General features: G+C 40.2%; 1 protein-coding gene across 1 annotated transcript; it reads left to right on the plus strand.

Moving 5' to 3' along the window:
- Nucleotides 1-443: 443 nt before the first annotated feature.
- Nucleotides 444-16734, plus strand: dpy19l1l (dpy-19-like 1, like (H. sapiens)). The gene is made up of 22 exons (XM_061674757.1): nucleotides 444-743; nucleotides 999-1023; nucleotides 1526-1613; nucleotides 2582-2719; nucleotides 3845-3965; nucleotides 4761-4854; nucleotides 5969-6026; nucleotides 6093-6184; nucleotides 9085-9184; nucleotides 9290-9367; nucleotides 10082-10168; nucleotides 10249-10308; nucleotides 10410-10490; nucleotides 11215-11316; nucleotides 11402-11473; nucleotides 11552-11634; nucleotides 12127-12151; nucleotides 13079-13198; nucleotides 13277-13451; nucleotides 13638-13737; nucleotides 13848-13973; nucleotides 15489-16734. The coding sequence occupies exons 1-22, from the start codon at nucleotides 542-544 to the stop codon at nucleotides 15649-15651; spliced, it is 2190 nt and encodes a 729-aa protein (XP_061530741.1). The 5' UTR covers nucleotides 444-541; the 3' UTR covers nucleotides 15652-16734.
- The last annotated feature ends 297 nt before the right edge of the window (nucleotides 16735-17031 follow it).

A 17031-nucleotide genomic window follows, 5' to 3' on the forward strand; every position in this document is an offset into this window, starting at 1 on the left:
ACTGAATTGTGACGATACAGCGTTAAACTGGTTTACACCATTTCAGTGTGAGCTGAGTAGCATCCATTTTTCACCTGGGTGTTGTTTCACGCATTCAGTGGACACGCTCACAGCGTTTGAGAGTGGAGACAAATTGCTTGATTTTTCACGATTTTGCAACCTAGTTGGAGATGTTTTTAACCATTCAAATTTGGCAGGGTTGTATACATCACTCCTTTCTTTGTATCAAATTAAGAACACATTTTAATTTTTCCCTTTACAGTGAATTTAAGGTTGTAGGTAGTAAAAAGTGACAATCATATCATTCAATAATAGTACAGCAGTGATTGCATGAGAGAAAAGGTAACGCAGGAATCGATATCATGACCCTGATATCGATACATAGCTATACCAAAGTGGATGTCATATTATCGATATTTGGAGTGACCCGCCCACCACCGTAGTAATAAGTGAAAGCTTCTCCTCCTCCCGAGCTCAGGAGGAGCAGGCAAGCACGCACAGCCGCTCAGCTTGCGTTCATCTCCGGCTTCCTCCTCCTAACATGGCGGCCAAAACCCGAAAGCAGACGGGCAAAAGCGACAAGAGTCCCCCGCTCGCTTCTCCCGGTGGTAAAAGCGGCGCCAGGCGAGCCGCCGCCACTGCTGGCAGGGAAGCCAAAGCGGCGAATGGGTTCTCGGGCATCCGGCACAAGCTGGGGCTAACTCACTCCGGAGCGGCCGGGTTGGGATTGACTCTTCTGCTCGGTAAACTCGGACGCCTAGCTAGCTTCGACTCGGACACCCAAAACTGAGCTAAATGTGCGGCTAAACTAAGTTGTTGTTTTTTCTGCACCGTATATTTACATCTAGGCTAACGTTAGCTAACCTGTGTGGTAGCTACTCAGCATTAGCCACCACTTATTTCTAATTTATTTGCAATTAAAATGTGTTTTCTGCTCAGATAAACTACTTGCTTGACGTGAACTAGAGTGTTTAAATGGTATTTCCGTCTGTCCACAGCTGCTCTGAGCGGATATCTCCACTGGTGAGTTGGAAGGAGCGTGTTACGACGAAAAGCTCATTTCAATTGACTCCAGTTGTTCATTTCAGACTCAAATGTTTACTAAAGATGTACAGTTCAAATAAGAGAAAATCAGGTTACCAGGTGTGTAAGAAAAGATCCCGGACTGGAGCCACCAAAGACATATTGTAAATCCAAACGGCAAGGTTTCCCCCTGGAAGTCGTCCCCCAGGAGTCTAACTCACTTTTCCAGCCTTCACTACTTTCATGCTCTCCTGGAGGATTCCTCTGAAAATGTTTTCTTAAACAGTTATTGCAACTCTAAATGTGTCATCTGTAGCTTGCCTAAAACATGACTTGAATATAGTTGTGTGCAAAAAGCTTCAGAGGATTTTCCGCTGCATCTAAATTGCCTGACTAGAGAATTTCCTCCTGCATAAAGTGCACGCACCTGTCTCCTTATGGCTTGATCTTTAGATCTGACCTTTCCTGGCTAACGTCTATTATTGTTATTCTCCACCTGCAGGTTTCATCTCACACAGCTCTTTGAGAATGACAGACACTTTTCACACTTGTCCAACCTGGAGAAGGAGATGGCTTTCCGCACAGAAATGGTGAAAAGGAGCCTTCCAAGATTTTCAAATAATAATGTTTATTATTGTGGTTGCAGTTTCCAGTGGTGTAGAAGTGCTCTGCATCATAGTGAGAGCTAATATTTAGACCCCTTTATGTAGAATGTGAGGGGGGAAAAAGTGAGTGCCTGGAAAAACAATAAAAGCATTTTCACCCATGGAGGCAGCAGTTCATAAATTAGATTGTGTCTCTGTGGATACATGTTATTATTATTATTATAATACTGTAATTTAGTGTAGAACTGCTCGCTCACAGATTTTCAGAAATAGGCAGCTCACAAAAGATTCCCTTGTTTCTCTAGGCACTCCAGATACCCATTCATCGAAAAACTTGAATAATTTGATTACAAATAAAGTCGAAGAAGAATCTCCGCCTCAAAGTTTCGCAGTAATTATTCTACTCCAGAATCACGCAGCGCTCTGTGTAGAAATAAGTTTGCGGGATGACGGCGAGCCCAGAGGGAGGAGTGCGTAAAAGACAGATTGTCCAAGGTCTGGGATTGTTTCATACTTAAAAAAAGAAGATAACAAAGTCCAATGTGTCTACTGCAAAGCAGAACGAACTAACATACCACAACAGCACGTCTAACAATCGCCAATACAAGGTATCACTTTTAGCTAATTTAATATAGTCTACCACCGCTAGTTAGACCGTATTGTAATTCCCCACGAGTGCTCAAGGGTAGACACAGCCACTGGTGGACTTTCAATTGGTTTATTAAACAAATGGTTACAATAAAAACACGTAATAAACACATTCATTCACGAGTGGTTACGGCTACAACCGACACCCACGCACTTAACGCACACAGACTGGTTAACAGTTACCCTCTCATTCGCTGACTCTAATGGGACTCACCAGCCCAGCCCCCACCTTTTAAAGCCACACCACACTCAAATTCAAATATGTTTTTAATTGACTCTGTGTCCGTCTTGTTTCTTTATTGCAGGGCTTGTATTACTCTTATTACAAGACCATCATTGAGGCGCCCTCCTTCCTGCAAGGCATGCACATGGTGATGAACGACCGGCTGACCGAGTACCCGCTGGTCATAAACACCCTGAAGAGGTTCAATCTCTACCCGGAGGTACATTCTTTTTTTTGGGGCTTTTAATTTCACGTTTAGAGATGGTTTTATGTTGTATCTGTCAATTTTTTACCATAGGAACTGATTAAAATAGAAATTACAGTATATGTTCTACAGCAAGGACGGCCCAACATTTTTCACTGAGGGCCACATACAGAAAAATTGAAGGAAGAGTGGGTCCCACTACACTTTGTGTGTATGAAACAGGCAAAAAAAACAATTCAGTATGCTGTCGGTCAAGATATGCTAATCAGTTAAATTGTCTAAATCTCAGCTTGGTGTTATCGGGGACAAAGCAAGAATTTAAAGTCAAAAGATTATTATATTTTACTATATTACAAAAAACCTGAAATAGCAAAACATAATTTATGATGATTGATTTAAACCTTCGGCACGGTGAGCGACTGGTGAGAGCGTCTGCCTCAGAGTTCTGAAGACCAGGGTTCGATTACCGGCCTCGCCTGTGTGGAGTTTGGATGTTCTCCCCGTGCCTGCGTGGGTTTTCTCCGGGTACTCCGGTTTTCTCCGACATCCGAAAAGACATGCACGCTAGGTTCATTGAAGATTCCAAATTGCCCGTAGGTGTGAATGTGAGTGCGAATGGTTGTTTGTTTATATGTGCTGTGCGATTGGTTGGCATCCAGTTCAGGGTGTACCCCGCCTCCTGCCCGTTGATAGCTGGGAAAGGCTCCAGCACTCCCGCGACCCTTGTGAGAATAAGCAGCTCAGAAAATGGATGGATGGATGATTTAAACCTTAGTCACTGATGGTTCACTCACATTCGTCTGACTTTGGTGCGGGCAGCGTGGGTTCAGTTCCCACTCAGTGACGGTATAAATGTGAGTGTAAATGGTTGTCCGTGTCTATATATGTGCCCTGCGACTGATTGGGGACCAGTTCAGGTCCTTTCGCCGAAGTCAGCTGGGATAGGCTCCAGCGCCCCGCAACCCTGAACAGGATAAGCGGTATTGAGAATAGATGGATGGATTTAAACCTTTAGATGCCCATTGATCTGATTTCTTGCTGAGACAAGAAAATTATTTCAGAGCCTTTAAAAAAAAAAAAAAGAAAAAAAAACGCCTTTCACTGACAGTTTGTTCGTGTGCGTGAATGTGTACTCCCCAGGTGGTTCTAGCCAGCTGGTACCGGGTGTACACAGCTGTCATGGGCTACTTTGGTGTTCCCACCAAGATGTGCTGGTCTATCAACAGAGGAGAAGGTCTGACGCCCGTAGACAGTTGTGAAGGTACGGGCAGTCACCATGGAGACCCTGTGTCATCTGCAAATACACTACAGCATACACACACAGTCAGTGTGGTAGGTAAGAAGAAGAAAAGCTACGACTGAAGTCCTCCAAAATGGAAATGGCACACAAACATGTTTTTTGGGAGAGGGTTCACTTATCGATTAGCCAAAGTTTACGTAACTGTGATGCAATAGAGTTGTATTTGATCTTTGTGAGACTTTGGGTAGAGTTGTGAGATGAGTAAACGGTGTCAGTTCTCGTGAACAATTCTGAAACGAGGTCAAGTTAATGATAGATGGGGAACTCACTGAAATTCTTGGAACTCAAACTACTTTAAATTCAAAATCTTTATATAACTAATGACACAGGGTGTATAGTAATAAACTTGACCATATTTTAACAAAAAAAAAATCATAGTCCATAGAAAATGTTTCATCGTTTGTTTTGTATTGTATATAAAGGATTGCTGAATTTTTAAAACATTGACATTATTAAAAACTGAGCACAATTAGTGTATTAGAGGTCTTAAATGTGTTGCCTGAAAAAGTATGTTATCAGTTTGGATTAATGTACCATCAATTTACATGTATTTCTTTTATGCACGTCTCCACAGTCTTTGCAATCTCTCTAGTGTTACACACAAATAAAAGGTGTCCTTATAGATGCTTGAATGTAAATGTCAAGTCTCTGAATATTACAGGTGTCACTATGTAGTATTATGTACTTTCCATAATTCACCACCTGACAATTTAGCTGTTCATATTTATGTTAATATTATGTATGTCTGTATGTTAGGCTTGGGTGACCCGGCTTACTTCTACGTAACGTGTGTGTTCCTGTTGAATGGGTTGATGATGAGCCTGTTTTTCCTTTACGGCGCCTACCTCAGGTAATTATTCCAGTCCGACTGGTAGTAAATATATTGATGAGGATAATGATGTGTTGCTGATTGATCCAACAAAAATGAACTGTAGATGCAAACAACCTCTCTTTGGGCCAGATTTTCTAAGATCCTAAATGCTAAATTGCATGTTCAGGCCAAGAAATTATGGCTGCTGTTGGTGGCCGTGTTGCGTGTGACCTACTAAGATTGCGGTGTTATAATTGGCACGATACCAAAATTCTGACTCACTCCATGCCTGTTTTGTGGCCATTTCTGTTTTGTATGTTTTTCCCTCCAACTTACCCAAATGCAGAAAAAGGCACCGCCTACTTCAAGTGCACAGACTGCTTGCTACCTTCAGTCAGCTCTGTCACCCTTCAAGTATCTGTAGTGAAAACATGCAGTATCCGGTAATTTTTGACAGTGAGGTATCGCATTACTTTTTAAGTACCAGTATACCGTGCGACGGTATGTTGGCTCAATTGGCAACAGGTGTAAAAGTGGTGGAGACCACCCAACTTAAATGAGTTTTTTTGCTTGAAGTACAGTAGCTCTGATTGTTTTCACCTTGTGAAATTTGTTTGAATTTGAAGTAACAGAATGAGTGTAAGCGGCAAGCAAACTGAGTTAGTGAAGAGCAGAAGAGAAATCTTATCGCTTCGATGATTGTTGAGCAAGCCAGCAACTGCGTAAAAGCCATATTTTGTTTGATTTAACTCGCCCTGTGCCCTGGAATTGGATGCATCTGCCCGTCCTGCATACAATTGCATTTAAAACTTGGGACAGTGTACCCGGAAAACTGTTCTGACTGTTCTGTTCTCCAAAATTCCCTGCTGAATAGACGATATGTCTCAAATTTTAGTTTCTGGCATTTCAAAACTATTAACATGAGCAAAAAAGATAATTATTCCCCTTGCCTCTCATTTAGCTTACGAATTCTTCGGTTAGAAACTTGAATACATTTCGTGGCTATTTTGCCTGTTTGCCAGAGGCAATCGTGGCTATGCCTGGTTAAATTAGCTTCCATGTCTATTTGCTTGCACAAACAAATTTGTGGCCGTTTTTTGACACACAAAGTACAAACCTTCAGTAAATAAGTCCCTTCGTGTTTCCTTTTCAGCGGCAGCCGTCTGGGGGGCGTCGTGACCACCGTATGCTTCTTCTTCAATCACGGCGAGGTGGGTGCAGACTCTTGAAATGTTGATACTGCTAAAAACAGCTAATTCACCTTTTGTGTGTGTCAGAGCACTCGTGTGATGTGGACTCCTCCTCTGAGGGAAAGCTTTGCCTACCCCTTCCTGGTCCTGCAGATGCTGTTCCTCACCTTCATCTTGAGGTACACACACTTCCCATTATGCTCTTTACCCTGATAAAACCATCGGACACAACATTAGCTACACCATCAAATCGAATCAAATGGAATCCAATCCAAGAATTTTCCATTTTTTTATACCGCTCGTTATCATTAGGGTCTCAGGTAAGCTGCAGCCTCTTCCATCTGACAATGGGCTAGAGGCGGGCTGCGCCTTGGACTGGGCACTGGCCAAGAGCAGGGCACATATAGTCAAAAAAACATTCTCACTCGCATTCACACCTTGTGTCTTGAATGATCTTAAATTGCATGTTTTGGGAATGTGAGAGGAAGTTGGAATGCCCAGAGGAAACCAACGCATGAGATTCTAATCCAGAACCTCTCAGCTGTGAGGCAGACGTACTAACCCCTTGTCCCACTGTGCTGCCTGTCGTTATCCTATTAATCATAATTCCAAGTGTGATAAAGTGTACGTTTTATAAGGCCTGACGCACACACCGTGCAACGTGGCCAAACCTGACTCAACTATTGCGCGGTTTACGGGGTGCGGCCACGAGTTTTGCTGCAATTCAAAAATCCGAATCGTTGGTGAACAGCATCTCAACATTGCAGATGTGACAGACAATCTAAAAGGCATGAGCTTTCACAAAAAAATACACTACTATATTTGTAATTTCATATGTTCCTGTGGCTAGAAAGTAAAGCGTGGAGTCTGTTGACAAAATGTATGGATGCAGACAGTGATTAGGGTGATTGATCATTGTCAACAGTCTCTCAAAATATCCACACTCCCTCTTTTATTCTCACTTGTTTCCTCTGTTTGTGGCAATCCGCTTCTTCCTTGACAATCACGCCATGTTTGTGTGGTATGTACCACTACAACATCAGTGACTTATAAAACAAAGAATACAGTAAAGTACAATATACTGTATGTGGAGCCTCAAAACCGGATACAGGGTTGCAGTTTTTCTGTTGCAGCACATCGGTAGGTGTGCGGTGCTCAATTGCTTGATGTGCGGGTGTGAGTTGTCACCTGTAATTTGTTATTGCGATGGTCCACTTTAGTTGCGTTCGGCTGTCTCACGCAGTGTGGAACAGACCTAAGTGGGTATCGAGACAAAATCAGTAAGAAATTTCCCTTTTTCTGGTTGATACCTCAAGGCAATTTTCTCATTTTCTTGTACTAAAATAATCTTTGTTACAGTTGTTAATTATACTGTAAGCAATAGCCTTCCATAATTTCTTGTGTATAATGCGCACAATGCATAATACGTAAAGCCAAAGTTCTGGAAAACCCTTCTACCTATGCTTAATGCATTTTTACAATGCATGATTTTCCTTCTACCCATATGATCAAAACATGAAGTATTTATTTTTTTTCAAAATAATTATTATGAAGTTAAGCACTTTTTTTGAACACGTAATCATTTCAAAGCCCAATTTTTATTTAGTAAATTAGAAAAAACACAGTTGTGCTCATATGTTTGGTTACCCAGGCAGAATTTGTAAGATGGGTACAAAAACATGAAGGGCCAGATGAAACCTATTTAATTTTATTTTAATGAGATTCAAATTAAACTGTCAAGCATTTCAGAAAAGCATTATCATTAAACAAAACATAACTGTAAAGAAATTAGTGGTGGTTGTTGTTCAGTCATCAGTCATATCTAAAAAAAACAAAAAAAACAATATTTCACAAATTCTGCCAGGGTATGTAAAATGCCTGAGCACAACTGTACATATATGCAGTCATACGTACCCCTATTATATTGGAATGAAAGTGTTGGCTATACCTTTTTCATAGCCACTAGGTGACAGTAGCATATTAGAATGAAAGTGGACACCTTTCGCATAACCTCTAGGTGGCGGTGGCATTTTTGAATGAAAGTGTACAGCTTTTCCATAACCTTTAGATGGCGGCATACATTTATAAAATGTTAGTCCCCCCCCACCCCATTCCTATGTATAGTGCGCACTATTGACTTTTGACAATTTTCTGGGGGGAAAATGTGCATTATACACGAGAAACTATGGTATTTCTAACTGATTTGCGACAATTTCATATTGGACCAGCCTTTGTAAAACACAAACATAAACAACGGCACTCATTCCCACAAATCATTGTAGGATAGTGGCAGTGCAAATCTGGGTAACAGAACGGTGTAAATTTATGAATACATTTGTAGTTTTTGACTGATAGAGTCAATTTCCAATGGGGATAAGGCATCCATATTGAATTGTGCATTAGTGACTCCTACAGGACTGGAGTAGAACAGTATCTCTGTTTGACATGTTTTTATGGACTTCTTTAGGATTGTTCATACTGTACTTTGTGGAGGTCTGGGCTCTACAGGTGTTGGATTTATCTCACCCAACACCTATAAAAATGCACAAAAGGAATGAAGACGCTGGTTTCTTTTTCTCATGAGGAGGGAGTATGGGAGATTGTTCAGATTACAGCCTCTCAACATGCGCTAAACAATCTCTCCCGTCGCTCCTGTATTTATTTGAAATAGGGAGGTTTTACAAGACATAACGTACTAAGCTACAAGACACAACACACTAAGGGTAGAGTTTCAAGGCGAAAACATGGCACCAACACCTGCCACGTCCCCGACCACGTCCTTGGTCAAGGCGCCCTTCCATCGGATGATTCCTGCTGAGTCATCTTCTTGAAGGCGAGACATCTTCCTTTCTCAAAATCGTCCATAATACTAATGCAAGCTAAGCAAATAAATGATAACTTCTACAATATATTTAACAACAGGTTATATTTATAAAGACATTTTTGATGTCTTGTATTGATCTAGTATGTAATACTAGTAGTAGTAGTTATTTGTAGTTTCTACTGTATCTAATGAAGTGTCCAGTGGGTGTGTGTAACTTGGTTCTCCCACTCTGTTTTTACCCCCCCCTACCACCAGGACCCGGAACCCGAGCAGGATGGCCCTAGTCGCTCTGGGCATCTCCACGCTGTGCTTCATGCTGCCATGGCAATTTGCCCAGTTTGTGCTGCTCACTCAGGTAAAGAGCAAGGCAGATGGAAAATCCAAATAAGTAATTACACGTTTTTTAATAAGACATATCAAATCAACACATCAGGCTTTTAATATCCTTTTCTTTCCTCAGGTGGCTTCCCTGTTTGCTTCCTACATCCTGGGTTACCTCAGTGCGGCTAAGATGCAGTCAGTGTTGGTAACTCACATGGTACAGTAGATATTTGATGTCCAATTCAGTGTTCCTCACTTTATTACAGGTTTTTAGGCATTTTTTTAATGGGTTTTCTTAGTATGAAAATATGAATATATCTCCCGTGATAAACCGGGGTTCACTCTATATAACTCAGCTGAAACGTTTTGGAATCAACTTAAGGTAGAAATGATATCCATCCATCATCTGTACTGCTTATCCTCACTATGGTCGTGGGCGTGCTGGAACCTTTTTCAGCTATCTGTGGGTGGGAGGTGGAGTACACGCTGAACTGTTCGCCAGTCAATCGCAGGGCATATATAAACAAACAACCAATTGCACTACGGGCAATTTAGATTCTTCAGTTAACCCACCATGCATATTTGTGAGATGTGGGAGGAAACCGGAGTTTCTGGAGAAAACCCACGCAGGCACGGGGAGAACATGCAAACTCCACATGAGGGAGGAAGGATTTGAACCCGAGTCCTCAGAACTGTGAGGCAGATGTGCTAACCAGTTGTCCACCGTGCCGCCTAGAAATGCTATCTCTACATAAATTCCTTCATTTAAAAGGATTGCCTCTTACTGTATTGAACTGATACGTTTAAGATCCTTTTTAATCCCCAGACAACCTCAATGCCAAGTGGTTGATGACACTCAAGCTGTTTGGACCGCATTGCTGATGAATTGTGTTCAATGGCGCCTCCTCTGTTTCGTCTACAAAAACTGCAGATCGCACTGGCCTTCTGCTTCGTCCTTATGTTTGGCAACGCCATGCTGCTCACGTCCTTTTATGCCTCTACGCTCGTCTCAATCTGGGTGAGTCGATTCAGGATTATGGTGTCTAAATTGATGTTGTTCTTTTCTTGCTAGTAGATAGTAATTATTTTATTTCTCAGGCTATCATTGCGTTGAGGGATTGCTTCACAAGGGTCTTCAGAACTGGCCTAGTCTTCTGGGTAGGATGATTTACTTCTGCTTCTTCTGGTATACGCGACTCTGGATGTGACAAAAATATGTTTTTCTTTTGTTTGAACATCCTTTTGTGTCTCTTCCTCAGGTCATGCAGGCTTTGATTTGGGTGGGGTCCACTGTTCTGCTCAAATTCCTGCTGTCCACCATCCTCGGTGCTTCAGATGATGTAAGTTATTGTCTCTGTAAAAGTTACTGCCACAAAATCAAGATTACCTTCCCAAAAGTGCTACTTTTAGAGTTGCTGTGATGTAGACTAGATTACTGTTTGAAAGCTATTTTCCGTTAATTATTACTGTCACTGTAAGAGTTCCATTTTCTTTAAAAAACAAAATAAATAATAAAATTTGGGGTCGTTTGTATTACTGTCTGTCCTTCAGTGATACGTTTCGCAGTTATTGTCACCTTTAAGAGCTGTGTTTTCTTTAAGATTGTTAGGCTTAGTACTACTGTGCCGAGTGCTAATATTTACTGTGATGTAGAGCTCCGATACTTATAACAAGCTATTATTTTAAGAGTTATTGTTGATTGAAGAGGTACTTTCACTTTAATAAAGTTAAGGTTAGTTAGTATTACACTCCCAGAGTGACACTTTTAAGAGTTACTTTGATGTAGGACTACTGTAGGTTCAAAAAGCTGTTTTCATATTAAGTGCGAGTGACACTTTTAAGAGGTACTGTCCATTTCACAGTTACTGTGACTTTAAGTGCTACTTTTTCTTTCAGAATGTTAGCGTTATTATTGTCATTTATTACTCTCCAAGTGAGTAGCACAAGGAGTCACTGTAATTCTTTTGAGCTGGTGTTATTAAATAAAATTTTTCGTAGTAAAAAATGATCATGTTTATTTATTATTATTTATTTATTTATTATTTACACACTTTTGTTCCCCAGGCTCACATCAGTGGCCTGATCAAGTCCAAGTTTACCAGCTATAAGGACTTCCACACGCTCATGTACACATGTGCTGCAGAGTTTGACTTCATGGAGTGGGAGGTGAGACTGAAATCAATGCGTGTGTATGTGCCTGTGTCCAGAATGTGTGCGTGGCTCCTGTAACACCTTTTCCTTGACTTAACAGACTCCTGCACGCTACCTGAAAACGCTGCTGCTGCCCGTCAACTTGTTGCTGGTAGCTTTGATTGCAAAGACGGTAAGTAGATTGTTTACGATGAAAGCAAACATAAAAGTACACAAACTGATCTTTTTTTTTTTTTTTTGCCCTTTTCAGACTGTGCAAGATGTTATCCGCTTCCTCAGGCATGGAGGGAAGGCGTCTGATCAAAGTAATCATACTGACAAGGAAGCTGTGAGGTCAGCCGATGATATCACTGTACACTTACCTGACAGTTCATTAGATACACCTGCACAGTCTAACAGGAACTTGGAGTGTTTGTTACTTGTCATTAAATACAGATAAATGTCAATAAATAACTAAAAATTACATTAAGCAGTAAAAAATTTCAATTAAATAACAAAAAAAATGAAGGTTAAATATACAGTAATTAAGATTGCCTCACAAGCTGGTTCGTGAATGAAAAATTTATTTAATTAATTTTTTTATTCCTTCAAATTTTAATTCTCCATTTAGATGTTATCATATCCAGAAAGCCTAATGGAGTGCACATACAGTACACACAAAATACAGACACACAATAAACAAAACATAACTCGTACACACACACACACACACATACACACACACAAAAAACCCAAAATGCATAACACATAACTCGCATACTGGATACACAGAACACATGACGCGCACTTGTATTTCCACAATTCAGCTTCTCCTTTCTGTCATAGGTGTGAAGTTGTCACAAAAGCAGAGGTGAGCAATGTTCCTCCATGTTTCCTTACATATTCTATATACAATGGTACCTTGACTTACGAGTGCCCCAACTTACGAGCTGTAGCTCAGTAGTTTGTTTTTTTTTGCTTTGTATTGCAAAATATTTACATACAGTAGTGCTTGTTTCAAGTGGTATATTGTTTATTCATCAAAGTAGAAAACTCTGTACTGTATTAAAACTACTTTATCAGCTAGCAAATTGTTACTTCATTTTTTTAGTTAACACTGTTACTCAATGTTAAATAAAATGTAATCATCTATTTCTAGGCCAAAGTGAAAATCTGTACAGTGGTACCTCGACTTACAAATAACGTGATTTATGAGTTTTAAAATTGTTCTCGATGAGCTGAAGCTCAGAATTTTTTTTTTTTTTTTTTTTTTGTCTTTAGTTGCGAGCAAAATTTTAGCTACAAGCACTAGATGGTGGCAGCGAGCTTCACAATAGGTAGCAGTTTTGTAGATACTGAACAAGTCTTCAAAAAGACTACTTCAGAAGTAAACAAATAAAAACCACTTTCTAACTAACTTTCTTTTGAAAATCTGCTAGCTTAATGCTAACACATGATGTGAAACACCGTAGATGGACTAACGAAACTAGCATTCATATTGCAGTAGTCATAAACTTTTAAACAATTGATAAGGGAACATAGCATAGCAATACTTGCCAGCGTATATTTTCTTTGAAAAACCTAATAAAATGCAAATTACTCTGCGGATAATTTCCATTTTTGAGCATGAGTACCAACAAATTTGTTTTTGGGGGGGGTTTATTTATTATATATTTGTACAAGGAAAATACAGCTGCGATAGGGCAATTAAGAGGGTGCCTATTATACTTGAGAAATTGCGGTACAGAAAATGGATGGATGAATTTTTGTTGTGAGCGTTTCCTGTGTGCTCCTGCAGATGGCGTATCACTGTCTGCAGCTGATGGCCTTCAGCGTGTTGGCTGTCCTCATCATGCGCCTTAAGCTCTTCCTCACGCCACACATGTGCATCGTGGCCTCGCTGATCTGCTCCAGACAGGTGACCCTAGAATGGCAGCCCCCCTGTGGTTGCGTGTTAACATCACTGAGCCTCACACCTTCCCGACTGTGTTCTCAGTTGCTGGGCTGGATCGGAGACAGGACCAAGCATCGGGCCGCCGTGGTCCTGGTGCTGGCCCTCATGGCGGTGAAGGGAGGGACCAATCTGACGGCCCAGTGGGGCATCATCGGGGAGTTCAGCAACATGCCTCAGGAGGAGCTGCTGGACTGGATACAGGACAATACCCTCCCTGGTGAGGAATATATTCATACTGACACCATCGTATTAACTGTAGAAGGAATGTTTAAAGCAGCATTTTAATTTTATTCACTGTCTTAAAAGAATAAAATAAGTTTACCACTGTCCCTACCCTCCCCATGCACAATAGTGTACACATCACACTCACTGTTTTTTCCCCCGTGTGTGTTGTGTGACATAGACACTGTATTTGCGGGTGCGATGCCCACTATGGCCAGCGTGAAACTGTCCACAGGTCGTCCCATTGTCAACCATCCCCACTACGAAGATGCTGGTCTGAGGTCAGTGCGAGTCATATGACCACTAGTAGTCGACGTGCGAAAGACCTGTGAGGGTAACATGACTGTATGTTGCGTTGTGCTGTCTTGTGAAATGTTGTTATGTCCCTCAGGGAGAGAACCAAGCTGGTGTACTCTATGTACAGCCGCATGTCTGCACACACTGTCAAGAGCAATTTGAACAAGCTGGGAGTTGATTTCTTTGTTCTGGAAGATTCTTGGTGCACCAGGAGAACCAGGTACGACATACCACAGCACACTAGGGCGAGCACAAAATAGCCATATCGTATCTTACTTGTACCTTGTAGTTACTTTTATTTTAATGAAGCAAGTGTTGACAACTTTGGAAAGTAAATGTTTTGTTTTGAACAGATGATTGACGAATGTTTTTTTTTTTCACTGCAGTGAGTCTAGTAAAGTGAATTTGACATCAGACTATCATTACTTTGTCTTAAACCAAGTTCCGAAAGCCCTTGAAAAAATACCTTATGTTTTAAACAGATGATTGACAATAAAAGTAGCTTTTCAGTGCAATGTGTCGAGTAAATTCCATAACATTACTCTGTTTTTAATAAACCAAGTGCTGACAGCATTCAGAAATGAATGTTATCCTTAAAGCAAATGATTGACAAGTGTATTTTCACTACAGTAAGTCGAGCAAAGTAAATACGACATCAAGCTTTCGTTACTTTGTGTTAATAAACCAAGTGTTGCCAATTGACAAAATAAGGTTTATTTTCACTGCAGTATTTTTTTTGTAAATTTGACATCAGACAATTGTGACATTGTTTTAATAAAACAAGTGTAGAAAACCCTCAATTTTTTTTTCTAACATATTGACAAAAGTACCTTTTTACTGCAGTAAATTTAACATCAAACTATCATTACTTTGTTTTCATAAATCAAGTGTTGACCACCTTCAGAAATGTTACGTTTTAAACAGTTGAGTGACAACAGAAGTATATTTTTACTTTTTTTTCAGTGAAGACTCACAACAACTGCAACAATAAAGACATTGTTGGTTTTGTTTTAATTAACTAAGCACTGAAAAAATTTGAAAGTGAACTTTGTTTTAAAAAAGATGATTGATAAAGTATTTTTTTACTTTTTTTCAGATGAAACGCAAAGGGATAGGTATTGACAACCTTTGAAAATAAACATTATTTTCCAAGCACAGAAGTGACAAAAGTATACAGTATGTTCAATTGTTTGGGAAATCCAAAATTGATAACGGTGTCAAGAGTCGAGCTGACCATCGTTACCTTGTTTTAAGAAACCAAGTGTCGACAACATTTGAAAATGAATGTTATACTTTTGTCAATCTGCTTGAGTTAAACCTATTTTCTGATGAAGAGTGAAAACTTTAAACAGCGTCGACCGTCGTTTATTTTTACAAACATAGTGTCTACAACCTTTGAAATGAATGCTTCTGTCTATCTTCTGTTTAAAACATTTTCATTCTTTTTTTCCCGCGTCAAGAGTAAAGACTCAAAGCAGCATCAAGAATAGAGCTGGCCATCGTTACCTTATTTTAATAAACCTTTTGCGGACAACCTTTCAAAATGAACCTTTTGTTTTATACACATGGTTGACATTAAAAGAGTTTGTTTACAGTTTTTGTCCCCTGAAGTAAGTGCAAACACTCACAATACCATTGAGAGTAAAGCTGTTACTTTGTTTTAATAGCCCAGTTCAACCTTGGACAATGTTTTCAACAGATTGACAATGAAAGTGTTTTTTTCACATTTCACAAGGCCCGGCTGCAGCATGCCTGAGATCTGGGATGTGGAGGACCCCCAGAACATGGGTAAAATTCCTCTCTGCACTCGCATGTCCAGGAACTCACGGCCCCACTTCACCACTGTCTTTGCGAATCACATCTACAAAGTCCTCAAAGTGCCCAAAGAGGCCAGATAACAGCACCTGACCTCTACTATTTTTTTAACACCCCCGCCCCCCAATCCTCAAATCTCCCGTTTTTTATGCAGTGATGGAAGGAAAGTTTGTTGTAGGATTTCTGTTTTTTTCTGTTTTCCTGAGGGAAGCGGTGGATTCTTCTTTTGTCTAGTGGCCTCTTTTGCAACGAGTACCTGCAAAATTGGTGCATCAGAGCCGTAGTGGTATTTCTTCATTTCTCTGTCACACAGAATCCAGCAAAGCAGGACATTGTCGGGTCCCACAATCAGATCGTGAGAAATGTTCCAGTAGGCTGTTCAACACAGTAAAATTGAAGAATCATTTTTCCACATCCTCCTTTTATGCAAAACCCAGAAAACTGGGATATTGCAGAAATTTTGCTGCATCAGTCAAGTAGTATTTATCCATTTGTGTCTTACACACAGAATCCAGCAAAACCGGACATTGTCATCCACTAATTCCCTTTCTGTTACACCTCGGATACTACCTAACTGTGTGAAAGGGGCTACTCACATGTTGAAGCAATATGCCCGCAAAGAACTTTTGTACAGCAGTGTCATCGTAATTGACTACTTTTACATAATTTATTTGTGGGCTCTTTTCTTTTTTTTGTTGTTGTTACAAAAACGTTCTGAAGTTTTACGGAGTAATGTAATACCTTTCGTGACATTTTTCTTGGCAAGTCATTTTGAAGAAATGTGCACTTTGTTCAGTTTAGTTGTCCTGTTGTGTGGAAAAAAAAAAAAAGCAGCACACTTCCACTATTGTTTTTACCCTCTCACACTGCCTAACTAACTGTAGCGGTTCATCACATCCTAACAGTAGCAGCGTGTGGAAGAAGCAAAGGACGCAAAAATATGAAGCTAAAGCGATGCGGGGTGACTTTAACCAAGCTTAGCATTGCAGCAAGGCGCTAAACTGTAAGCCTCAATGTGCCAAAGGGAGCATTAAAACAAATCCACAGAGCTTTTTTTTTTTATTTTATTTTATTTTTTTTATATGAATGTTTTCAGTCGTTTTTAATGTACTTGCTGTCTATGCCTTGCACATTTTTAATAGTTATTTGTTTTGTATGGAAATAAAGGGTGCAATGGATATATTTTCTTGATTGTATTCGTAATTTTGCTGGAGGATTCGTCAAAATAATGGTGGGTTAGGTTTTGGTAGCAAGACTACATTTAAATTAGTTTACTGCTTTTAAAGACATGTAGAAAGGCAGTACTCAGCAAGTAGTTTGTGTCAATGCCCTTGCCGTAGATTTTTAACAGGTCGAGCACTTTTGGTTTTGAGGGAGACTCCAACATGTTGTATTTTCGTTTAAGAAATGAAAACGCGTGGGGTAAGTATCAAACCTGTACGATTGCATTCTTCCTAATTATG

This window comes from Phycodurus eques, chromosome 4 (genome assembly GCF_024500275.1).
Source record: "Phycodurus eques isolate BA_2022a chromosome 4, UOR_Pequ_1.1, whole genome shotgun sequence".
In the NCBI taxonomy this organism is placed as follows: domain Eukaryota; kingdom Metazoa; phylum Chordata; class Actinopteri; order Syngnathiformes; family Syngnathidae; genus Phycodurus; species Phycodurus eques.